The sequence below is a fragment of the Eleutherodactylus coqui genome, chromosome 4, assembly GCF_035609145.1.
Source record: "Eleutherodactylus coqui strain aEleCoq1 chromosome 4, aEleCoq1.hap1, whole genome shotgun sequence".
Classification (NCBI taxonomy): domain Eukaryota; kingdom Metazoa; phylum Chordata; class Amphibia; order Anura; family Eleutherodactylidae; genus Eleutherodactylus; species Eleutherodactylus coqui.
This window is the reverse complement of record NC_089840.1, coordinates 32987377-33013824: the sequence shown is the minus strand read 5'-3', so window position 1 is coordinate 33013824 and position 26448 is coordinate 32987377. Positions and strand designations below refer to the sequence as shown.

At 43.3% G+C, this 26448-nt stretch overlaps 1 protein-coding gene across 2 annotated transcripts in view; it reads right to left on the bottom strand.

Annotated features, from left to right (window-relative positions):
- Window positions 1-12302, bottom strand: part of GLRA2 (glycine receptor alpha 2) — a 168312-nt gene extending 156010 nt beyond the window's left edge. For both annotated transcript variants that reach the window (XM_066598537.1, XM_066598538.1), the window contains exons 1-2: window positions 11613-12302; window positions 6735-6868 (exon numbers count right to left, since the gene is read on the bottom strand). In XM_066598537.1, coding sequence (XP_066454634.1) covers window positions 6735-6868; window positions 11613-11680 — 202 coding nt within the window. In that variant the 5' untranslated portion in view covers window positions 11681-12302. The remainder of the gene's footprint in view (window positions 1-6734; window positions 6869-11612) is intronic.
- Between the last annotated feature and the right edge of the window lie 14146 nt (window positions 12303-26448).

The following is a 26448-nucleotide window of genomic DNA, read 5'->3' as shown; positions in this document are numbered from 1 at the left end:
TACAAGATTACATGGTTTCTCTTGCTGGGAACAATTACATTATACAGGTACTTGTAATAGTGCTCCCTGATGTTACATATTTGTTATATTGTCCTTTCTGGAGTTAGCAGATAAGTATCAGCAGGGGCCGTAATAATACTGTAAGTGTGTAACATCCAGGGGAACAAGTATGTTAAACTAGGGGCACCATAACAAGTACCTTTATGAAACACCTGGGGTCACCATCAGGGGAGTAGTTAAAGGTTCATGGGCCTGGGTGCAAAAGTTTATCTTGGGGCCTCCCAACTTCTCTTAACCCATACCATAGCAAGTATGTAACAGCAGGAGCGTGCCATATACAGGTGTGCAGCATCAGGGGGCACCATAACAAGTGTGCAGCACCAGTGGGCACCATAGTAAGTGTGCCCAACACTAGGGGGCATCATAACAAATATGTAACAGCAGGAGGGCACCATAACAAGTATGTAACAGCAGGAGTGTGCCAAACACAGGTGTTCAGCATCAGGGGGCACCATAACTAGTGTGCAGCACCAGTGGGCACCATAGTAAGTGTGCCCAACACTAGGGGGCATCATAACAAGTATGTAACAGCAGGAGCGTGCCATATACAGGTGTGCAGCATCAGTGGGCACCATAACAAGTGTGTAACACGAGGGGGTATCATAAAAAGTATGCAACAGCAAAGGGTGCCATAACAGGTATGTAACACCAGGGGGCATCACTACAAGTATGTAACATTATTCCAATACTCCATTCTGGGATCAGCCATCTGCTATTATCTATACATTCAGATACCCTACAGTATAAACACTCAATAACCAATAGAACAATCCAGAAACATACAAAAGCAATAGAGAAAACGAGTAGCAGCAGCTAAAACGTGATATCAGGATCCTGAGTCGTCTTACATCTCAAATCTCTGGAAACCAGAACCGCCATGACTCTGGGTGGTAGGACATATGTTATTTTACAACATGTCCTCATGCAAGAATCTCGTGATGTGCTGTGTGGTGACAACTGCAGGTAATAAGGACATAAGGGATTCCTCTTCGGGGCACAGATCTGTTATCTGTTCACCAGACCTCCGTGATTCATGATCAATGTTACTCCGGTGGCGGTGATGATGGATGGAATGGATTGGAACACATGATGGATCACTGGAAGACACATATGAGAAGACGGGCACTTAATGTAACGCACAGCAGGTATGAGACGGGATAGTCTTGGAGGGATATGTATACAGACAAACTGAAAACCGTCTTATATATACATAGCAATATCACAACATTTCACAACCATTTTCTGTGCTAAGAGATTTAATCCGTTGTATAGATATTATAGATCACAATGGTCTGAGCAGTGCAATGTGTAATAGGAAACTGATTAACTACTTACAAACCAAGCACTGTAAATTTATAGTGCTTGGTCCTGGGCTTTAATCCCAGCTGATAGAAAAAATATGGTGCAGCAGTAGAAGCAGGTTGAGTCCTCGGCTGTTAGACAGAGCCGAGGACCCAGAGGAGAAGGCAGAAATGTTTTCTAAACGCTTCTTTCTTCTCCTTTACAGGCTACTCAGCGCTCAATGAGGGCTATGTAGTGCAGAGAGAAAGCGGAAGTGTTACTTCCACTATTCGACCGAGCAATCACATGACTGCCGAGTGCCCCCTGCTACGGAAGTGCTGTGGGTCTTAGCAGACCCTGACCAGCTCTGTTAGTGACTGATGTCACTGCAGGGGGATGTTTTCCCCTGTAACTGGGGCTTCTAAGTTAGGCCTTAGTCAGACGGGCGTTTTTTGCCGCGATTTGCGGATCGCATGACGGATGCGCATCCGCAAATCGCGTGACCGGTGCGCGCAAGTCGCCCGCAAATCGCCCGAAAATCTGCTCCTAGCCGCGTTTCATTAGAAACGGGCCGGAGCTGTCCAGCGCATTGCATTCAATGGAGACGGCAATACAGCCGTCTCCATTGAAAGCAATGCGCTGCGGGCGAGCCCGGGATGAATTGTCGGTAAGGGCTTAAATATATAAGCCCTTACCTGCAATCCATCCTAAAATGTGTTAAAATAAAAAAAAATTGCATTCTCACCTTCTGCCTGCAGCTCCGGGCAGCCGTCCTGCAGTGGGTGTGAAGGGGGTGTGAGTCAGACCTGCCCCCTGATTGGCTCAGCGCTGAGCCAATCAGAGGCATGCCTCACTCACACCCATTCATGAATTCATGAATGGATGTGAGTCAGACCTGCCCCTGATTGGCTCAGCGCTGAGAGGCAGCAGTCAGGTGTGGCAGAATGGGTGTGTGAGTGAAACCGGCCTCTCATTGGTCAGGCTGTGACCAATCAGAGCAGATCATTCAGCAGGCGGGGATTTTAAAGCCCCGCCGGCTGAATAGTGCCGAGAAGCAGTTCAGGAGAACTGACAGCGGCCGCGGCTGGACTCCGGCTGCAGAGGAAAGGTGAGTATACAATTTTTTTTTATTTTAACACATTTTAGCATGAATTGCAGGGAAGGGTTTATATATTTAACCCCTTCCCGACAATTAACCCCGCGCACGCCGGCAGCCCATTGCTTTCAATGGAGCGGCTGTATTGCCGCTCCATTGAATTCAATGGGCAAACATCGTTCTTCTCTGCCACAGCTGTTACAGCTGGGGCAGAGAAGAATGATTTGTCTTCTATATGTTCTCAATGGGGTCAGCGCTGCTGCCGCCGGCCCCATTGAGCGCATATACAGAAGCGAACAGGAATCGCAGATCGCAGATAGGTGCGATCTGCGATTTTTTTGTTCTATAATTTTTCGGACGAGCGCATAAAAAGCGCTCATGTGTCCGATACCATTGCGAAGCAATGGTTTTAAAAAATCGCCGGACGCATGCGCATGCGCAAATCGCGGCAAAAAACGCCCGTCTGACTAAGCCCTTAGCGTGAATGACCTTCCCCAGGTCTTATATGGCATCATGGTAGACATAGGTGTTAGAAAAAATAGTTACAAAAATAAGTTAAAAAATGAAATAAAAATATATACATAAAAAAGAAAATGACCCACCAACAACGCCAACCAAAACCGTCGCCATGTGTGCCCTGTAATCCAAGACTATACAAATTATATATCAAAAGGTCTGAAACAAAATAAGGGACCCATTCTTGTACTTTATTTTAGCCTAAATATACTCATTTTAAAAACCACTATAAGTAAAAAAAAAAACAAAAAAAAAACTTTTTCCTACCCTTTTACGCCCAATTAAACAGGAAAAAAAAGTCCGAGAAAAACGACGTCAAAAATTAGCCCTATATGTCAAGGGAAAAAAATGTCAACAAAAATAATTTTGGTAGCTGAAGAAAATAAAATAGTGCAGTAAAAGCACCACAGGGGTAAAATCCCTAAAAAGTGTCTGGACATTTAGGACCAAAACACCCTGGTGGTCCTTAAGGGGTTAAAGTGCAATTATGTTACAGTTAGTTGGGCTAGATTCACACACAGCGCACAGCTCAGCTTTTCGTGACGTTTTAGGGGAAATATGATGTTCTCTACACAGAAGAGAGCAGAGTTATCAATGTGTTTATGCTATGAGAAAAATGTACATTGTAGCCAATCATCATATTTATGAGGCCCGTAAGGCACATTTTTGTGTTTAGATAAGTGGGCGGAGCTTCAGAATTGGTGTATGTCTCAATTTTTTATGGCTACAACAGCCGTAGGAAGCGTCAGATCCCACTGAGAGTACGAAGGAGAGAAGGGACCTCTGGCCCCGAAATGTATTGCTCTACTATTTATCAGCTCCATTAAAGTCTACATCCTACAGATGGACTCTACGCCTCCTATGGACTCTGCTTCCTTCTGGATGGATTGTGTTAAAGGGGTTATCCACGACTTTTACTACTGATGACCTATCCTTCGCTCTCCGTACAGGCAGTTGGCCCGGGGATCAGCTGATTGTTAATGACGCCAATAATGGGGAATGCCCTAGCGCGTTTTACAATTAGGAATATATACAAATTTAGTGGATGGGAAATTAAAAAAAAATTATGGGTGCAGTGATGCAAATTAAAATTTTATTTCCGTAAAAAAAACTTTTAATTATATAAATGCAGTAAAAAAAAAAAAAACTAATTTGGAATAATTGTAATTGTATTCACCCACAGAATGAAGGGGAAAGGTTATTTATGTTGCATGGTAAACGCCGTAAATAAAACCTTGTAAAAAGAGTTGCTGTTTTTGCTACTCCTACCTCCGAAAAAGTGGAATAAAAAATGAGCAAAAAGTTCATCTTAGCCCAAAATGGTACCGATAAGATCTACAGGTTGTCCTACAACTGTTCTTATATAGATTTTATGATAAAAAATAAATAAAAATGTTCTGAGTAGAGATGAGCGGGCGTACTCTTTAAGGCAAAATACTCGAGCAGGTATTGCCATTTTCGAGTACATGCCCGCTCGTGCCAAAAGAGTCGGGGGCCAGCGGGGGGCAGGGGTGAGCAGGGAGGAACAGGGGGAAGATCTGTCTCTCCTGCTCCACCATGCTCACTCCTGCAACTCACCGCTCACCCCCGCCAGCCCCCGAATCTTTTCTCACGAGCGGGCATGTCCTCAAAAATGGCAATACTCGCTCGAGTATTTTGCCTTAACGGGTACGCTCGTTTATCTCTAGTTCTGAGTCTTTAATTGCGGTGAGAGAAACAGTTTCGTTTTCTTAGTGTTTTTAGGGTACAAAACAGTAACACATTAAATAACAAACAAAAACATAAACTTTGTATCGCTGCTATCATGCCGATCAAGAGAATAACGCTATCATGTTTATTTTACCGCACAGGTGGACGCTAATAGAACAAAAAACAATGGTGGAATTTTGGGGGGAAGGGGGGGGGGGGAGTTACCTCCCCACCCAAAAAAATTAATAAAAGTTTTACAACACATTAAAAAAAATACAACTTGTCCCGCAAAAAAAATCAAGCCCTAACATAGCTGTGTAGACAAATAAATGATGAGAGTAACGGCACTTTCAAAACCACAACGAAAGACCTAAGATTATAGTTGGGTTATTAAGGTATCAAATAGGCCATTAAGGGGTTAAGCTGGAAATATTATTAACTTGTAATATGGATTTTGAAATCTCTTAGCCAAGAAAACAACTTTACCAAATATTACCAAACATTTAAAGTTCAGATTATAAAGCCCCAGTATACAATATGTCCTGTAAATATGAATGTAACGTAGTGTGTTATATGTCTTATTGTACTAGGGTATACATTTACTGTAACTGATTCTGTTCCTGAAGGGATCTACAGGTTAGAAACCCCAAATTCACTGCGTTAAAAGGTTTGGGATCTCCATTAATTAACTGGAGTGGAAAGCAGCTAAAAGGAGAACCCAGGCCATCTCTAGAAAACCCAGGCTAATTTTATTAGGCACAGTGTCATGCTCCAGTTGTCCTCTGGGGGTGCTGCAGGGGAATTAAACCTTTGCTGCCAGATTCACCCATAGAAAACATGTGACCAGTTTATAATTTGGAGGATCCTTCTAACCAAAAGGATTAGTCCAAGACAGAAAATCTAAAATTGAAACAATAAATATTTGTCCCCTTTCTGTGTCTCTTGAGGGGGCTGGTAGTTTACCGGACAACATTTCTGCTGTATTTCCAACTGTCTTAAAATAGGAAAAAGAGCAATACTTACCCGACATCTGCCGTGGGGATCCAGCTTTGTGGCCTCACCATCCTCCTGGTCATTGTTTTGAAAGTTTCGGCACCAGAAATCATGTGACTACTGCAACCAATCAGAGACTGTGGCGTCACTATTCTAAACTCCTGGCATCATGGCGCTCAGGATGTGAGCGCTGATGCCCGGAAATCGGGCAGTCATGCTGTGGCCTCTGATTGGCTGCAGCGGTCACCTGACTTCCTGTGATAGCAGCTAACACAGCAAACACTGGGACCACAGTGGGGCTGTAGCGCTGGATTCCCGGCGGAGGGGTAAGTATAGCTCAGTTTATTATTTTAGCCCAGATAGCTCTATTGAAGGCAGGTTGTTTGATAACCCGACAACCCCTTTAAAGGTAGTGGATATTTATTCTTCACTGTAACAGCGTTAAGACCTCTATAATCAATGCATGACTGTAGAGAATCATCTTTCTTTTTTTTTACTGCAGCAATAAAGGGACTTCCTGTGATGACATCCTCCACAACAATCACCAGGAGGACATTGGGGCAACGGCGCTAGATTCACACAGGCGTGAGCATATTTAGGTCTGTGTATACGTAGCGTATTCACGAACCGAAAACGCCTGTTTCCTGTGTACTTCGGCCGTTTTGTGGGTTTTCGTGCACTTTAAATACAGTGTTATTACATGTGCAAAAAATACTCAGTAGGACCCATTGTTTTAATGCTGCAATACGCAATGTAAGCATATTTAATGCATATTCACTGCGTATTTGCACAAGGCCATTCACTTTTATGGCCTATTTTGATGTGTAATATGCAACATCGAAAATCGCCCTTGTGAATGAGCCCTAAGACAAAGGGAGACATAGCAGAAATGTTGACAAGTAACCGAACAATCCCTTTAAGTGTCGTCTGGTGCATTATTGGGGGTTTGCTAGGGGGATTCATGTTCAGATCTGCTCTTCTGTGATTTCACTGGCTGTGCTTGTGTTCTGATGTTGTGCTGGATGTTCAGCTATTAACCCCCGACTGGGTGCATGTGATAACGCCATTGTTATTACCCAGCCATGATAAACAATCTTACCTTTAAAGTTTGGTCTAATTCTTGCATCGTATCCAGACGTCCTTCCCATGAGTTTATCCAAAAAATCAGAAGGGGACATGCTCTGGGATGGAGATTTCCCAGACCTGGAGTCATGTTCTTTACAGTAAGCCGACCTAAACGAATCATGGAGGTCAGCGTGAATGTGATATACATGCATGACATGCAGAATATGCAGACTTTCTGTAATTATTACCCTGCACACGGACGCGGGATCAGCGTGAATATGACATCACGGTCCATAGAATTCATGACAGAACGCACTGGGGCAGATTTACTCATCCGGCTTAAGGCCAGCTGCACATGAGCGAATGAGTATTTGCGTGCGCAGGAGCGCCAGATTTTGTGGAATCGAACACATTGATTGATTTGTGTGGGTTCGGTCACGGGCATTTTTTGGGTGCAGAAAAAACCCCGCAGCATGTCATATTTTCGTGCAAAAATAGCACATATTATCCCTTTCCAATCCACTGTCTGACGTCTGAAGACATTCTGATCTGAAGGCTGTACAGCTCCGATGTCAGAAGACGTCCGGCAGGGTATTCTTACTGTATATTACTGGCCACTCTGTTGTCGGGGGCCTCTCCAGCATGTCCCAAAACTGGATTGCAAAGGGTTAAACTAACTAAACTTAATTGTCCACTGAAGTCAATGGGGGCATGCTTGTGTGTTTTACAGTAAAATACGCACACACATGCGCTAAAACGTAACGCAAATACACAGCGCCCATGTGAACCTGGCGCACATTACAGCAGAACCCAACGCCAGGTGGCGTTGGTTTCAGTTTAATGCACAGGCACGACAAACGTTTTAAGAGACTTAAAGGGATTTTCTGGTTCTAAAACAAGTTTTTAAAAATAGTGCAACATTGTTAAAATAATTAAGGCTGAGGTACTTACCCGCGCTCAGACCCAGCGGTCCAGTGCAGCCCTGCGGTCCTCCTGGTTTTTGAAACAGACACCACATGACCACTGCAGCCAATCAGAGGTTGCAGCTTCACCGTTTAGAATTTCGGGCATCATAGCACCCAGAATGTGAGTGCTGATGCCAGGTGAAGCGGCAGTGACCCAGCAGACTATGATTGGCTGCAGCCGTCATGTGATGTCCTTTTAACAGCAAACACCGGGAGGACTGCGGGGCTGCAGCGCTGGATCGCTGGGCCTGAAGACGGGGAAGTACCTCAATTTTAATTATTTAAACAGATTTGGAACTATTTTTAAAAACTTGTTTTGCAACCAAACAACTCCTTTAAGAGGCAGAAGTCTCTTAACACATTTCTAGTGTCTGCCGGTTCCTCTGCGCGGTAGACTGAACCCTATGCCAGATCTGAGCTGGCGTAGGTTTCCGCTATATCTTCTCACACTATGGTCTCTCGTATTCTTACACTATGGGCTCTCGTATTCACACACTACGGCCCCTGGTTGTACTCGCACACTACGGTCTCGTATTCACACACTACGGTCCCTGGTCGTATTCGCACACTACGGTCTCGTATTCGCACACTACGGTCCCTGGTCGTATTCTTATGCTATGGTCTCTGGTTTTCTTACACTATGATCTCTCCTATTCTCCCACTGTGGTTCCTGGTCGTATTCGCACACTACGGTCCCTGGTCGTATTCGCACACTACGGTCCCTGGTTGTATTCGCACACTACGGTCCCTGGTCGTATTCGCACACTACGGTCCCTGGTTGTATTCGCACACTACGGTCCCTGGTCGTATTCGCACACTACGGTCTCGTATTCACACACTACAGTCCCTGGTCGTACTCTTATACTATGTTCTCTGGTTTTCTTACACTATAATCCCTCCTATTCTCCCACTGTGGTCCCTGGTCGTATTCTCACACTTTGGTCTCTTAGATTCTCACTCTGTGGTCTCTCAGATTTGCACACTACGGTCTCGTATTCTCACACTATGGTCCCTGGTCGTATTCGCACACTGTGGTCTCTCGTACTCTTACACTATGGTCTCTTGCATACGCACACTATGGTCTTTCTTATTCACACACCACGGTCTCGTATTCTAACACTATGGTCGCTGGTCGTATTCTTACACTCTGATCTCTTATATTCTCACACTACAGTCCCTGGTCATATTCCAATACTATGGTCTCTCATATTCTCTCACTACGGTCCCTGGTCGTATTCTCACACTTTGGTCTCCCGGATTATTACTATGTGGTCTCTCTTATTCTCACACTACGGTCCCTGGTTGTTTTCTTACACTGCGGTCTCTCATATTCTCACACTACGGTCCATGGTTGTTTTCTTACACTGCGGTCTCTCATATTCTCACACTACAGTCCATGGTTGTTTTCTTACACTGCGGTCTCTCATATTCTCACACTACGGTCCCTGGTTGCATCCTCACAACTATAGTCTCTTATATTCTCACAACTATGGCATCTCTTATTCTCACACTGTGGTCTCTCATCATATTCTTGCACTATGATCTCGTAATCTCACAGTATGGTCTCTGGTTGTAATCTCACACTACTATCTATGATTGTATTATCACACTGCGTTCTCTCGTATTCTCACACTATGGCCTCTCGTATTGTCACACCATGGTGTTGTATCCTTACCCTGCGGTCCCTGGTTATATGCTCACACTGTGGTCTCTCGTATTCTCACACTACAATCTATGATCGTATCCTCACACTATGGCCTTTTGTACCATCACACTCCTCTCTCTCGTATTTTCACTCTGCGGTCTCTGCGCCTCTGATAATCTCATAGTAAGCTCAGGCGGCAGACATTTTTATTTACATGGTGTTGTCATTGTAACCCGTGGTTTGCGTTTATCTTAGTTCTGTAATGCCGCTGACCTATATTTGTCATCACCGCAGCTCCAGTGGATTCCACAAAGGTAACATTAACTCTATGTGGCATCCGAACAACCCGGAAACTTGTCACGCGAGGCCTGTGCGACAACCTGCGGACACTGAGGAATAATCCCGGCTTCTATGGCAATGTTGATACTGTAATCGGTGATGTCATGTGATAATTGGCAATGGTCTCCCCATGGCCGACTCACCACCATATTACCCAATACTTTCTTTTTCTCTAGTCCTAAACTATTTAAGAGGTCACCTTATCTCATCTACTGACAACCAATGAATGACTTGTGGCCAATTGATGAATTCACTGAAACGGGATGCCATTGTACAGCGGTACGCAGGATACATGTGGTAATCTGGGACATGTAGTGTAGCGCTTTATAATTACATACACATATGTAATACATAATGTGTCACAGAAAAGTAGCCCACCCAATACACACATATATATATATATATATATATAGTCCCCCACTTACAAACAGGTTCTGTTCCAGGAGCCTTTTCGTAAGTGCATGTGTTCGTATGTCCATACTGGGTGTGTATGGAGAGGAATCGGGGGTCAATCCCGCTCCATACAACGCAGGTGCTGGCTGTTTCTAATAGCTGACACCAGCCTGCAACAGCTCTGATAATCCATGCCGCTCATCGGAGCTGTTCACCCATTAAATGCCACTGACAATTCTGATGGCGGCATTTAAATGTCCTGACCGATGTTTGGGGGTCCCGCACTGCCCCCTGTAATAAGATTGTGGGTTGCCATGATAGCCAGAGGCCTACGGCATGGCTTTATAGAATGCCTGTCACTCTGCTCATGTGTACCAAAGTTCGGATCTTGAACATTCGCAAGTAGGGGACTATATATATATATATATATATGTAATATATATTCATTTTTCTTATGTATCATTATTCTTAAATAGGTTGTCCAGTTGTAAACTATTGGGCTATGCTCAGGATTAGCCATCAATAGTAGATCAGTGTAGGTCCACCACCTCCACCACCCCCCTGATTAGCGGTTTTCTGTGCCAATGTGCTCGTTCACTGAGCTGATGTCTACAGGAAACAAAAAGCTCCGTTTGCACTGTAGTGGCCATGTTTGGTATTGCAGGCCAAGTTCCCATTGATATGAATGAGACACAAGCTGCAATACCAAGCCTCACCACTGCAGTGGAAATGGAGCTGTCTGCTTCCTGCAGAAATCATCTCATCGCACGAGCGCATCAGCGTAGTTAACAGCTGATCAGAGGGGTTCCGATTTACTACTGATGACCTATCCTAAGGACAGGCAATTAATAGTTTACAACTTGAACAACCCCTTTAATGCTAAAACAAGTGGATGCAGTCCAATAAATTATCCCCGACATTATCACATACAAGCATCCCGTGACCTTTCCAGCCATTGAATATGTATGAAAAATGGCAAAAACAAGAACGCGCGACCAGAATATTCTCATTAGTGAGCTAATATAGCCACAGGCTGAATGTTACACAAGGAACCACAACGGAAAGATTACAATGCACTGGACTGTTTATATGCAGATGTAGCAGAGCTGAATTGGTTATATCATTATGATATTGCAGAATGGTATCTGTGGTGTCTAATAGGTAGTAGTGCTGGTAAATGGTTGGATCTTACACGATTAGATAGATAGATGGATAGATAGATAGATAGATAGATAGATAGATAGATAGATAGATAGATTACATAAATAGAAATATATATATATATATATATATATATATATATATATATATATATGGTCTGCTTTCAATGAGGCTTCATACAGAGTGGCAGCAATCTGCTTGGATACGGCGATCCCATTGGTGGCTCCGTAGATCCGAGGCTCTTCCGATGCTCATTCCTTTGGATCCCCAGACAACATCCAACGCACTTCGTAACTTCTTCTGTAGACGGTGATCTACAACCGTCTTTCTTATACCTTCACACAATGAGATAAGGACCGGCGTGCACGTATCACACATAGGATGGCAGAATATCATTCATGTTGCCTACCTTAAGTTATTGATCTCGAAGCATAATGCAAGGAACGCTGTCACAATGTTCACCAACCGCCGGTTCATTCCTCCGGATTATATCAAGGTAAAAAATACTCCAGAAATGACCCCAGCCCAAAGAAGAGAAGAAAGAAAAGACCCTATTGTCTAGATGCCGTCATGAGATGGAGATGAGGGAGATGGGCATTGTGACAGAGCACGGGGGGAAGAGACAGCAGGCTCCGCTCTGGAAGCATCGTCAGGTTAAGCCCAGGCTCATTATTCGGCAGCGGTGAAATACAAAACACCGGATGATGTTCCTTCTCTCCGGATTCTCCGACCAGGGAAATGTTACCTCATATACATCGCGTAACGTGGAATCCCCACAACGGCTCGGTATAAGCGGCTGCTCTACTTGGCACGGATGTGGTAATTATATCAACAGCTCCGACAGGGACAACCCCATATTGACAGCAGCATCCATATATAGGGATGGCAAGGGGAGCCAGGACCAGGGGCTCCTATCAAGAATTTGGGGAGATTTTTAGTATTCAGACCACGAAATAGCTCCGTCAATTGAGAGCGATAGTAATTAGAGTGTCAGATGGTAACGTTCTCCTGTCCGCCGCGTAGGCTCCTTACAGATACGTCTCCCTGTGCTGCTGCTATTGCTGACACTGAGGCTGATGTAGAAGAAGACGAGGAGGAGGCGGCGTGTGGGGGAATGAGCACAAGCTTTTAGCAATGCAACTATGGACTGTGCTGATGTGGGTGGGAAGAGGCTGCTGACTGCAAACCCCCTAACCAAAAGAGCAAGCCTATTCCTTCTAGTCTGTGAGATGTATATAGTTGTCTTGGGTATGTAATAAGCTTCATCATATTAATCATGGTGGGGGGAGATACGGCCGCTAAACGCGGCAGGAAGGGTGCGTTCACATGTACCTCATTTGCGGATTTTGCGCAGCTGACAAGATCTGCAACAAATGGGGAAGATATTCTAAAAGAATTGTTGGCTCCTTCTTAGGATATCATATTAACTTCCAAAATTGACGATTCTTACTACCGAGGAAGATTTAAGTGGATGGGAAATTCTAATGTGTCTGGGATGAACAGCCAGATGTGTAAACAGCGGAAGTCTCTGGGACCCTCACATCAACATCTCTCGTCTATAAAGGGGAGTAATGAAATGAAAGATAACAATATCCTTATATATATATTACAAGTGGCTTGCAGAGTAATACGGAATCGTCTTTAGAATGTTAGATGGTTAAGAGTAGATAGATAGATAGGTATGAGATAGATAGATACATATATAGATAGATATGAGATGGATAGATAGATAGATAGATAGATAGATAGATTTTTGCATACATCCATTGCAAATTAGGTTTATTTACCAAAGCTGCTTGCAAGAAAACAATCAAACAAGAACAATTTAAATAGCTCAACCCAACTAATTTCAACCCAAAATGCAATTTTTACTGCAGGCTCAGAATGATTCCCTCATAAGAACACACATTTGTAAACCAGCTGTTGTCTGAAGGATACCTGATGCAACTAATCAAGCACTTCATTAGTTGTATCAGGTGTGCTTGAGATAAAACACATCAAATACCTGAACTGGCTACGGCTTTGTTGACTGTGATGTTTGATTGCATGTCAGAAATATGGCTAATGTCCCATTTAGAGAGGAAGACAATCGTCTAAAGGACTGCACTAGCACTGATGTCACCGCTAAGGTCATCAGCGTTCATGCAGAGCATTTAGAAAAGACATCACTGGCTTATTGCCCTTCTGAGTGAAGCGCTGAGCAAACAAGGAAAAGGATACAAAGATAGCAAAGGCACTGAATGTTCCTAGAGAAGTAGTTGAAAGCATAGTTCACAGGTTCAAAGTTAAAGGAAGACTCGCTAAACTACCTGGATATGGCTGAAAGAGGAAGCTATTACAGGCTGCCACCAGAGGAAGCAGGTGGTCAAGAGTGACTGCAAAAGACCTGCAGGAGAATTTGATGGCAACCGGCGCTGAGGTTTCCGTTTGCAGAGTAAGGATCATATTGTTAGAGTATATATTCAATTTGGATGATACTCAATGGGTATCGTAGCCTTATCAATCAGGTATGCCTAATTATTATTCGATGCACTAGAGAAGAACACAATGAGAAACATGCAAATCCAAGAATATTAGTGAACTGGAGGCCAATGCCCGTGAGGAATGGGTTAAGGTTCCGTAGGAACGCTGTCAAAAGCTGGTGTCTCACTAGACTTCACATTTACAGCAGGTCATAACAGCAAAAGTTGCTCTACAACTACTAAAGACTCTTGTCATGGAGTGGTTGAATAATTCCAAGACTGCAGTAGTCATTAAAAGTGGCATTTTGTCTTACATTTGGAGAAGCCACTTGTGCTGACCTATCTAAATAGTTTTTGCTTGATTGGGTTTTTGCAAAAAGCTGAAAGTTTGTGAATGTGGCAAACAAACCTAATTTGCAATGGGGTTGAATAATTTTGAGTGTAATTATATATAGTTAGAAACCCTATCTTTTCTCCTTAGGGAGGGCACCTAGACGGTGAGGGAGGAGACTCAGAAGGCCATTTATGCTCCTCTGGGTAATATGCAAATAAGAGAGATGCAAATAATACTGTGAAGGTATTATTCCATCTCTCTTATTTGTATATATAGTTAGAGATGATAGATAGATGGATAGATAGATAGATAGATAGATAGATAGATAGATAGATAGATAGATAGATAGATAGGCGATAGATAGATATGAGATAGATAGATAGATAGATAGATAGATAGATAGATAGATAGATAGATAGATGGATGGATGGATAGATAGATAGATAGATAGATATGAGATAGATAGATAGGCGATAGATAGATAGATATGAGATAGAAAGATATGAGATAGATAGATATGAGATAGATAGATAGATAGATAGATAGATAGGCGATAGATAGATATGAGATGGATAGATAGATAGATAGATAGATAGATAGATAGATAGGAGATATATAGATATGAGATATATAGATAGATAGATAGATAGATAGATAGGCGATAGATAGATAGATATGAGATAGATAGATAGATAGATAGATATGAGATATATAGATAGATAGATAGATAGATAGATAGATAGATAGATAGATAGATAGGCGATAGATAGATAGATATGAGATAGATAGATAGATAGATAGATAGATAGATAGATAGATAGATAGATAGATATGAGATAGATATGGGATTTTAAGAACAACCATTTTGATCTACATCATAGGAACTTTAAAATAAATCAGCCAAGACAATAGAAAGAGAATTGTGGCCCCCGACGTCCGGTACATCCTTGAGAGCGGTTTCCGAATGCTTGAAGTTACCACATTCATCTGTCCACCACGATGACACTAGTCAACAATTTTACCCTTTTTTTTTTTCTTTAAATAACGTGGGGAAATACAGTTTTTTAAAACTTACTTTGGTTCGCTGAAATTAAATATGACTGTAAAAAATCTCCACATTACAGATTTTTGAGAATTAACAGTTGCTATATTTTGATGTACATATATATAATGCAGTATTTATATTCCAGGGAAGTGGAAGTAAATGTCATATTTTATTAAATTCAAACTTAAAGCTGAGCTTCAATTGTTATTTATTACAGAATTACAGTGTATAAAAATATAAATACAGTTAGTCCCCTACGTGCAAACAGGTTCCGTTCCAGGAACCTGTTCGCAAGTCCGAACAAATGTTTGTATGGAGCGGGATCGCCGGTGGATCCCGCTCCATACAACGTCGGGTGCTGGCTACTCTTACAGCAGACAGCCGGCGGCAGCAGTTCCGACGAACGGCGCGGCTCATCGGAACTGCTGCCGCCGGGTGCCCGCTGTAAGAAACAGCCAGCACCCGACGTTCAGGGGGCCCGTACAGCGTTCCACGATGAGATCGCGGGCCGCTGTGCAGTTGATAGGCAGCTGGGGGCCTCCTGAAAGGCCTCAGGGCTGCCTATGCAGAGTGCCTATCAAGGGCACAGTTTGATAGGTGCTCTGCATAGGCAGCCCTAGGGCCTTTCAGAAGGCTCTGGGCTGCCTAGCAACTTCACAGTGTCCCGCGACCTGACCGGACAGACTGTCCAGTGCCTGCACAGTATGATGTAATGCCATAGCATTACATCATACTGCGCAGGACAGATTGTTCGTAACTTGCGAAGTCCGTAAATCGAATGTTCGCAAGTCGGGGACTATCTGTACCATATTCATATATTACTGCATACGACATAGCAAATAAAAGAAGCAGCAAAAACAAAGCAGTTCATTTATTCTCTTATGCATCCTGTTGTCCTCCTGCAAAAATCAGCAGTAATGACTTATCTTTGAGGGATCCCAACTGCCTTGATACTTCTCCTCCATTGTTTGAATACCTTGGTGGAACCTTTCTTCTTGTTCATCGCCGACTGTTCTTAGGTTGCAAGGAAAAAAATTCAGATGAGAATCTAAGAAATCTATTTTTAAGGACATTCGACATCCAAGGTTTTTATAGTTCTTGAGAAGGTCTTGGATGAGATGTTGGTAGTTTTCCTTTTTCTGATCCCCTAGAAATCCCTTGATCACAGATATGAATGTTTGCCAAGTGGTGAATCATAGAATGGTGGAGTTGCAAAAGACCTCTGGGGTCATCGGGTCCAACCCCCTGCTCAATGGAGGATTCACTAAGTCATCCCAGACAGCTGTCTGTCCAGCCTTTGTTTGAAGACTTTCAGTAAAGGAGAACTCACCACCTCCTGTGGTAACCTGTTCCCCTCATTGATCACCCTCATTGTCAGAAAGTTTTTTCTAATATCCAATCTGTCTCCTCCCTTTCAGTTTCATCCCATTACTTCTAGTCTTTCCTTGTGCAAATGCGAAAAAGGGGAGCTCCCTGCTGTTTAACTTTTCTATAAAACAAAATCACTTTGCACTTTTCTTATCTCAAGAGCAACAATGATGCCTTCTTTGAGTTCTTGCATCATACAAAAGTATCTTCATCCACAGTAGGACATGTCCTATATCTACATGACCTGAAAAGCCACTCAGCAAGGAGCAATCCGTTGCTACAAAGCCATCATAAAAAGGCAACTCCACATGGGGAGAGAAACATGACTTCAATGAGAAATGTTGTCTGGTTTGATTAAAAATAGAACTGCTGTGCCATAATGACTATGTTATGTAATGAGGAAAAAGGGGAAGACCAAAGAGCACCTCACTAGCCATGAAACCCATGGGTAGCAGCATCATGTTGTGGAGGTGCTTTACTGCAGGAGGGACTGGTGCACCTCACAAAATAGATGGCATTATGAGGAAAGACAATTCTATGGAAATGTTAAAGCACCATCTCAAGACATCAGATAAGAAGTTAAAACTAAAATGGACAATGACCTCAAATATGCTTCCACAGTTATGGCAAAATGGCCTAAGGGCAACAAAGTGAAGCTAATGGAGTGGCCATCACAAAGCCCTGACAACACAATCCTATAGAAAATTTATGGGCAGAACTGAAAAAGCATGTCAATGCAAGGAGGCCCCAAAGTGGCAGAACAGCAGGTGTAGACCCACCATGCCACAAGCCAATTTATTTTGGGGCTACCCCTGAGGGCACCACCTGGGGTTACCTGGTATTCACTCTTTTACCCCACCAATCAAGATCTAGTCTTTACTGCATCAGCCCTGAGGCTGCTACCCAAAGTTAGTCTTGGTCAGGGTAGTTGTAACGCCATACTGAAAAAGCAGGCATGGTCTTCTCATAATAAAGATATAACAGACCAAGGTCAGGGCAGGCAGCAGACAGATATAGTGCCATCCAATGCCAACCTGAGGTCAGAAATGGAGACGATGGGAAAGCTGAGTAGTGCATGCAAAGATCAAACAGGAGTTAGAACTAATATACATCTTTGCATAGCATACAAGACTAATTGCTTAGGGACTTTCTAGTGGGGTGGGATGCATTAGATAGACAGCAACTTGCCTGGATTGCCCGGGGATTGAAAAGCTGGGTGCATGCACTGGCTCTTTAAAAATCAGGCCACCATGCGTGCATGCCCTGTGGACACCAGGAAACTGACAGCCGATGCGGTGTCTGCCACCGATGACCCAAGTTAAACATTGCTAGCGTGATGGATGACAGGAGGAGGTTGGGGACCCCATCAGCAAAGATCAGCCACCACAACACAAATTCCAACCTAATGTGACTTAGGTGTTTTATTTAAGTATGCCAGTCTAAGTAAATTTAGTGCTGGTGTAAGCGCTACACACAAGCCTCTTAATACATTTGTCACATATGTTGGCACCTCTATGCACCACATCCTCATCTGATCAGCAAGGGTCCTGGTTGGCATTGTGCTGTGGTGCAAATAACAAAAGGCACACCTGACATGATTTCCATTCACTTTCATCCAATATATAGATGGCTGGAGGACTGCATGCATGGGCTTTAGAATTATGAATCCAAATAACAAAAAGAACATTGATTAAATGAGACCACCGGTTCCTAGTAAGATCTAGAACAGAGCCAGCAGGTGAGCTACACCATATGTGAGCAATCAGAGATGAATGGGGTTTTAGGGAATCAGGCATTGTAATGGAGATACGAAGCAGTCAGGGAACAATGCCGCCCCTGATCAATACAGAAATGGAGCACATGATGTCCTAAGAGAGGCAATGGGGCTGATTACATAACCTGCTCAGCCTATTCTATGCATTGTTCAAAGGACATCTACGGAAACCCCATTGCTGCAAATCACCCATGGTGACTGTGATTGCAATATAAAAGTGATATAATACTTTAATGACACCGAAGATCTTAAGCTATTTCTCCAATAATTTTCGGCACATGTGGACTTGTCATTTCTTCCAAAAATAATGGAATTTTTATTATTCTACGAGTTTAGGAGAATTTGTCTGTCAGCTTCTAATTGCCTAAGAACAGACAGAATGTAATTGTCTTTCGGAGTAGAGGGGATTTTGTTACGTGATTTTCATTGCACATTAACTAGTATGATCGGTGCAGTTGTACTGAGGGTCGTGATGTGAATCAAACTTGACTGTCTAGCTTTTCTCCCATTGAGCTCCATGGTTCATCCACTGACTGATGTCTTCCAACATTCTGATTGAAGTCTGTACAGCTCCAATGTGAGAAGATGTCCGTCAGGGTATTCTTACTGTATATTACTGGCCGCTCTGTTGTCGGGGGGCCTCTCCAGCATGTCCCATACTGCAGTACTGGCTCTAGCCAGCAGATAGCGCCATCGTAAAATGGCAGAAAGAGAAAGCCCCATAGGAAACCCTGAATCCAAAATTGGATTGCAAAGGGTTAATATTCATATATTCCCCGATTCTTCTGACCTGGACTTACTGTAGGTCACCAAGGGATCTGTAATATTGATGGATTACTTGGCTGGTAATCTTTCACTGGACCGTTAAGGGTCATGCACCAATAATGTTGTGTTCAAATAGAGAAGACGTGGGATCTTTGTCTTACTGTGGTTGTGAAGATGTTTAGGAAGGTTCATAGTTTGCTGCGGCCTAAACTGGACCAAAGTTGTAATACGGGTGGAGGTTCTTGTACATATAAACCATTCCTTAATTATATACATTGAGGCATATTTACTTAAGGAACCTTTACATGGGCCAATAATGCTCACACAGCCCTCAACAGGGCTCTAAGTGAGAAGTCACTTAGTTGTCGCTAGTCTTCCATTTCAACTCATTGAAACTGAATGACTGCCGAGAGGCTTCTTAATCCGTGTAAACAGGAGTTGCTCGATCTTTCAATGACTCCTATTTATTGTGAATGGAGGCGGGCAGACGTGATCTCCGGCCGCTCCACCTCCATTACCTGACAGACTATCACACGTGTGTAAAATCACACAATCAGTAGTTACTGGGACGGCTATTGACTGCAGTTGTCCCATGTCAAGCTACTTTTAGAATGGTGTTTCATACAGCAGTCTAAGTAAACTATGAACCCAACTAGGAGCGACACATATTTTAAGAGGCACAAGCCCGTTCATACATTTGTCTCATCTGGCGGCAACTTCATGCACCAGATGGAAACGTATACCAGTTCTGCGCTGAAGTAGGTTTCTAGTGTAATGTATGTGTGACGGCGGTTCTGGGATCTGTTCCTTTGTAGTCATCTGGCTCAGGTCTTGTATTTGGTTCTCTTCATCTTCTGGATCTGATGGGAGTGGTTTTAGGAAAGACTTGCTTGGTCTCACCTGTGGGTAATTTGGGGGGACTATTTAACCTGGCCTTGCACTTAGCTGATTGCTGTTTGATTCAGTCTCCCACTAACTGTGGTGGAAGTTAGAGTTGGTGCTGGATCTCCTGTTTTCCTGATCCGTCACAAAGCTAAGTACTGAGGTTACTATTGTTGATATCTTGTTCTCTGTGGTTTTCTCTATTCCACGTAGGGTCTGTTAGTGGCCTAGGTACGCAGTTAGGTTTGCCCTTGTTAGGGCGGGTTATCTGCGTATAGGCAGGTGTCTCTTTCTTGGGTAAAGGGTTTATAGGGACAGTGTTTCCCTAGTGTCTGGTGTCTTTATTGTTTACCGCTGTTTTGTAGGCACTTGCAGTCTATTTATTCACAGCCCGTGAGTCTTTCAGGTTTTCGGCTCTAACACATCCAGATTGGACGTGACTGTAAGCCAGTTTGTGGCGGGCTTGTGACGGGCTTGTGCATGGAATCGTGTAGAGCTACCGAAACATCTAGAGACCAGCACTGAGTAAGCAGTGCTGGTCTCTAGACGCTTCAGCAGCGCTCAGGAGTACAGCTCATTGCCTTCTGCCCGGACCACTAACTGCTGCATCACTACACTTACTTCCGCTGCTCCATGGAACTTTATTATCTTGATGGCTGTCTAGTAACAGGCGGTACTACCTCACTAGCACTTACTCTACACCATCATGTCACAAACCCATCATCTGGGGAGGGAACACATTTAAAGAAACAATTGCACAAGAGGAACAAGTGAACATTTGCTAGTCAGGTAACAAAACCTAATGGTGGAAAGGTACTCTAGCAATATGGATGGCAGCTCAGAATTACAGTTCTGCAAGTTCAGTTTAGGACTGGGAAGTTATTTCCTGGTTCCAGGAGCCATTATAAACACGAGTGTCTCAAATAATCAAGATTTCTGACCATTTCTTCCCAACTTGACATTTTAACGCAGAGAGTTCTGTAATTTCTATTGAATCTGTGACTTCCTGATTGCTTAGCTACATGTGATAAGAGTCACAAGTGTAATATGGGTTTGTGAATTAGGTGGTGTATGTCTATTAACGTCAGCGGTTGCCATGTCTCTTTCTTGTGAATACATAAAAAGACAAATGAGTAAAGTACAGAATGTATTGTTAAACCTTTGGAACATACAGTATATCGGTACAGCCGCGGGGAGCTGCACATTATCAGTGCCTTCTATCGAGATAGAATAAAGGCAGTGAGAGAATTATCAGGTCATAGATAAATGAGATGTGCTGCAGATATGTGTTCTGTGTGATAGATGAAAGAAATCATGCTCAGTGCAAAATATTGGATTAATACAATACAGAACATCCTCATAATGAATGTGCGCCCTTAACCCTTTCCAATTCAATTTGTATCCTGGTTTTCCTAGGGGGCTTACTCTTTTTCTGCTGTTATACAACAGCGCTATCTGCTGGCTAAAGCCAGTACTGCATGAGGTGACACGTTGGATAGGCTCTGACAGCAGAGAGGCTGGCAATATACAGTAAGAGAACCCCGACGGACGTCTTCCAACATCGGAGCTGTACAGCCTCAAATCATAATGTCTTCAGACGTCAGACAGTGGATTGGAGAGGGTTAAAAGGAGTCATCCAGTTGTAACCTATTGATTGCCTATCCTCAAAATTGATCATCAATAGTAGGTTAGTGGAGTTCTGTCACCAGCGACCCCTGCTGATCAGCTGTTCTCTTGACTGTATACTAAGGTGATTCCTGCAGGAAGCATGGGCGACGTTTGCTGGTTCTTACAGAAGGAAATTAATGTTTCTTTGGAAGTCAAGATCCAAGCGCCTTATTCCACCAAAAACAGTCGAATAGTAATATTACAGCATGTCCAAACTGTTATCATCTTAAACAAAGGAAATGGTTCGTGACTTGATAGTGAGACATGCTGTTAGTATCAACTTTACCAGTGTAATCAGCAGGCTTTATTATTACAGAAACATATCACTTACTTTCTGTTATGAAAATGTTTTGTAAAATTTGTTGCACGGTGTTATAGGGAACTAAACAAAATTACTGTCAAAAATCGCTACCCTCGTCCCTTAACCCTTTCCAATCCAATTTGTATCCTGGTTTTCCTAGGGGGCTTACTCTTTTTCTGCTGTTATACAACGGCGCTATCTGCTGGCTAAAGCCAGTACTGCATGAGGTGACACGTTGGATAGACTCCAACAGCAGAGAGGCTGGCAATATACAGTAAGAGAATCCCAACGGACGTCTTCAAACATTGGAGCTGTACAGCCGTAAATCCTATTGTCTTTAGACGTCAGACAGTGGATTTGAAAGGGTTAAACCTGGAATTACTGGAAAGACTCCATTCTGCCAAGTTGTTCACTAAACTAGACCTGAGAGGATCCTATAATCTCATACGGATCAGTTCAGGTGACGGGTGGGAGACCGCCTTTAGAACAATATATGGCCATTTTGAATACCTGCTTATGGTATTTGGTCTTTGTAATGCTCCTGTCACCTTTCAGCATTTTTTTTAATGATGTGTATGGAGATTTTTTTGATCAATTTGTTGTTGCTTACCTCGATGACAGTCTTATATATTCTGACAGCTTGGTGGAACATCGTAGGTGCCGATCATTCTGTAATAGTGCACCGAAATCTGGAATTTATCTGCGCAGCTAAAAGACTGTCAGCAAGACAAGCATAATGGGCCTTGTTCATCTCCAGGTTTAATATTATTTCCTATAGGCCTGGTTTAAGAAATGGTTCAAGAAATTGCACGGCGGATGCCTTGTCCAGGATTTTTGCTGAACCTGAGGAGGAGTCTAACGCAGACTGTACTTTTCTGCCCTGCAAAAATTTCCTGGGTGTTCTTGACTCAAAAAAGTTCTTAACAAGATTCAAAGAGGGGTACGAAAATGACTCTTTCTTCAATCATCCTTCTACGGACGTGGATCTGCCTTTCAGAGAAAGGTTTTGGGTGCAGGAAAAGAGACCGTATGTTCTGGATTCTGTTTGACTCGAAATCTTAAAACTTGTCTATGATTCTATGGCCGCCTGCAGACGGGCGGGTCGGATTCTCGCTGCGGGACCCGACCCGAGCGCCTGCAGGGACCAGTGCGTACTCACCCACGCCCGCGGCTCTGGCTGTTTGATGTGCGAGCCCCGCGCAGAAATAGAACATACCGCGGTTTGTTTGCCGAGCGAGATTTCACAAGGCCAAACCGCGGCCGTCTGCAAAGAAATGCGTTTGTTAACGCAATCCTATGCAGGCTTTCAGCGGCGGAAATCCCGCCGTGGAATTTTTGCTCGTGTGCAGGCGCCCTAAACCTGCAGGCCATCTTGGGGTTATGAAAACTTTTAGAACTGTTGCTTCGTTCATTTTGGTGGCCTAATTGCAAGGATGATGTAAAAAACTAAGTTGCCTCCTATGAAACATGTGCACTAAACAACACACCACGATCTTCTCCCTTAGGACTTCTTCAACCACTTCCAGTTCCATCCAGGCTGTGGGGATTAATAACATTGGATTTTATGGTTGATATTCCCACTTCTAAAGAAATGACTCATCTTTGTTGTGGTGGATCAACTCACAAAAATGGTCCAGGAAAGCCCAGAATAACTATAAGCAGGCAGCGGATAAACATTGCAAGCCCACTCCTTCCTTTCAGATTGGTGAAAAAGTTTGGTTATCCATGAAGAATTTAAAAAGTCACATATCCTCTTCAAATTGGGTCAAAAATTTATAGAACCCTTTCGGATCGCTTCAAAGATTCACCCAGTGATCTATGTGTCGCTGCTCAAGCTATTCAGGGAGAACACGTTTGCCGGGGAAGTCAGCCACCTTCTCTACCAGTGAAAGTCCAAGGGGAGGAAGAGTTCATGGTTGATAAGATTCCGGACTCTAGACTTTTTAAAGGGGACTTACAATACCTTGCACAGTGGAAGGAGTGTGGTTTGGAAAACAATTGAGAGCCGGACAAGAATGTTCATGCTCCGAGTTCTTAACAAGATTCAAAGGGGTATGAAAATGACTCTTTCCTCAATCATCCTTCTAAGGATGTGGATCTGCCTTTCAGAGAGGGGTTTTGGGTGCAGGAAAAGAGACTGTATGTTCCAGATTCTGTTCGACTCGAAGTCTTCAAACTTGTCTATAATTCTAAAAAGAGATTGTATGGGAGCCGGAACAGAATGTTCATGCTCCGAGTTCTTAAGATTCAAAGAGGGTTATGAAAATGTTCCACAGGAGGTATCCGGGAAAGCCAACCCCTGGGATGTCCGTAGGCCATCCTAGAGGGAGGGGGCTATTGTTAGGGCTCAAACCCAGGAGCTCCTGCGTTCCAGGCAGCAGCTCTATCTGCTGGGCTATGTGGTGCAAAGCGTTAAGGCAGCAGAAATGCAGTCCTAAGCTCTCGCTCACGACCTGAAAGTTGCAGGTTCATTTCCCTGGTAGCCTGCTCAAGGTTGACTCAGCCTTCCATCCTTTATAGGTCGGTGAAATAAGTACCCAGCTTGCTGGGGGGTAAAAGATGACTGGGGAAGGCAATGGCAAACCACCCTACAAAAACAGTCTGCCAAGAAAACATCACGATATGACGTCACCCTAGGAGTCAGTCATGACTCGGTGCCTGCACCAGGGGGCTTTACCTTTACATCACCTTCTCCTGACTAGTAACGTTTTTCGGTCACATAAACTATAAAGAACCACAAATCATAAAGGAGAAGTATATAGAAATATATATATAATTTAATTTTTTTTTCTCTGCAGAATTCTGCATTTAGTCTGTCCTGAACATGTCTGGCTGGAAACATTGCCACTCTTGTCTATAAAGTATAGCTAGTACTGCAGCAATACTGGATAGATAGCTGTAATGTCGAACATGGCCTGTGCACATGGGGCAGTCTCTGAAAAGGAAAAGCAGAATTTGCTATAGTCTCATGTCACCCCTTTAAACACTTTTTGACCCATCACGTATATATACAGTATGCCATGCAGTCATGAAGAATGTATGAAGCAGACTCCGGAGGATCTCGAGTTAGTTCAGATAGCAGCAGTTAACTATCTCTATGCCACCGTCAAAACTGACTGCGTGTCTAAATAGTCAGCCTGAGGGGATTCCTCCGGAGTCCCACTAACCTATAGGATGCAATCAAGGGGTGCCAATGGGTTAGCGTAGCATCCCACACCCTACTGAAATATTACAGTATATAGCACAAGCAAAGAAGTGATCGCAAATTCAAGTCCCCTACAACTGTGTTCCCCAACTCCAGCCCTCGGGGACCGCCAACAGGTCATGTTTTCAGGATTTCCTCAGTATTGCACAGGTGATGTAATTATTGTCAGTGCCTCAGACATTGCCACAGGTGTTCTTACTATAGGATATCCTGAAAACATGACCTGTTGGTGGTCCCTGAGGACTGGAGTTGGGGACCCCTGCCCTTCAGGAACTGAAACAAGCAGCCTTGATAGAACTTCTGCTGTTCTCAATCACCTTAATTTATGGAACACAACTATCTTTTTACAACCGTTTGCAGCATTAGGTTCTTCTCTTCCTTGCCTCCGAGAAAATTATTATAGTCCAATCCAATACCAATGGTCCTGTGCAGGCGAACTGTATGTCATTACTGCCATCAGTGGCAATACAACTACTGGATGCTGATTATGTACCTGAAATGATTAAAAAAGTTCTTCCTGGAAGTGGAGATGCTTTGGCTGCTTTCATCTGCGACTAATAGAAGCTCTTCCCACGAAAATTCAATTTTCATACTTGGTTGCAAGGCAATAGAGGCTATTAGATAATACCTGAACTGTCAACCCAGGATTAACTTCCATTCAATGAGCACCTCCATACTAGAACCTAAGTACAGCCCAACTATATCTAAGCTGAGCTGTGGAGGGCGTAAAACGCCTACTTACCGCAAAATCTATTACGACTGATCAGCATTGCATTGCTATTGGCTTTTGGAGAAGAGCTGATTCCATATTCAATATTCTGCAAAAGTTTTAGGCAGGTACGGGAAAAATGCTGCAGAGTAAGAAAACTTTCAAATATAGAAGTGTTAGTTTTTTTGGCAATTAAAATGCAAAGTGAATGAAGAAAAGAGAAATGTTAAATCACATGACTATTTGAGCTGACCACCCTTTGCCTTCAAAGTAGCAACAATTACTATAGGTACACTTGCACACAGTTTTTGAAGGAACTTGGCAGGGAGGTTGCTCTAAACATGTCGGAGAACTAAGTACAGATATTCTGTGGATGTAGGTTTGCTCAAATCCTTCTGTCGCTCCATGTAATGCCAGACAGACTGGATGATGGGGAGGTCAGGAGTCTGCGGGGCCAAATCATCCCTTCCAGGACTCCTTGCTCTTTTTTACGCTAAAGAGGATTCTTACTAACATTGGCTGGATGTTTTGGGTAGTTGTCATGCAGCAAAATAAATGTGAGCCAATCAGACACCTCTCTGATGGTATTGGAGGATGGATACGTATCTGCCTGCATTGTGGACCATTAATTCTGACCAAATCCCAAACTTTGTTCCCTAAAATGCAGCCCCAAACTTGTAAGGAATCTCCACCATGCTTCACTGCTGCCTGCAAACACTCATTATTGTACTG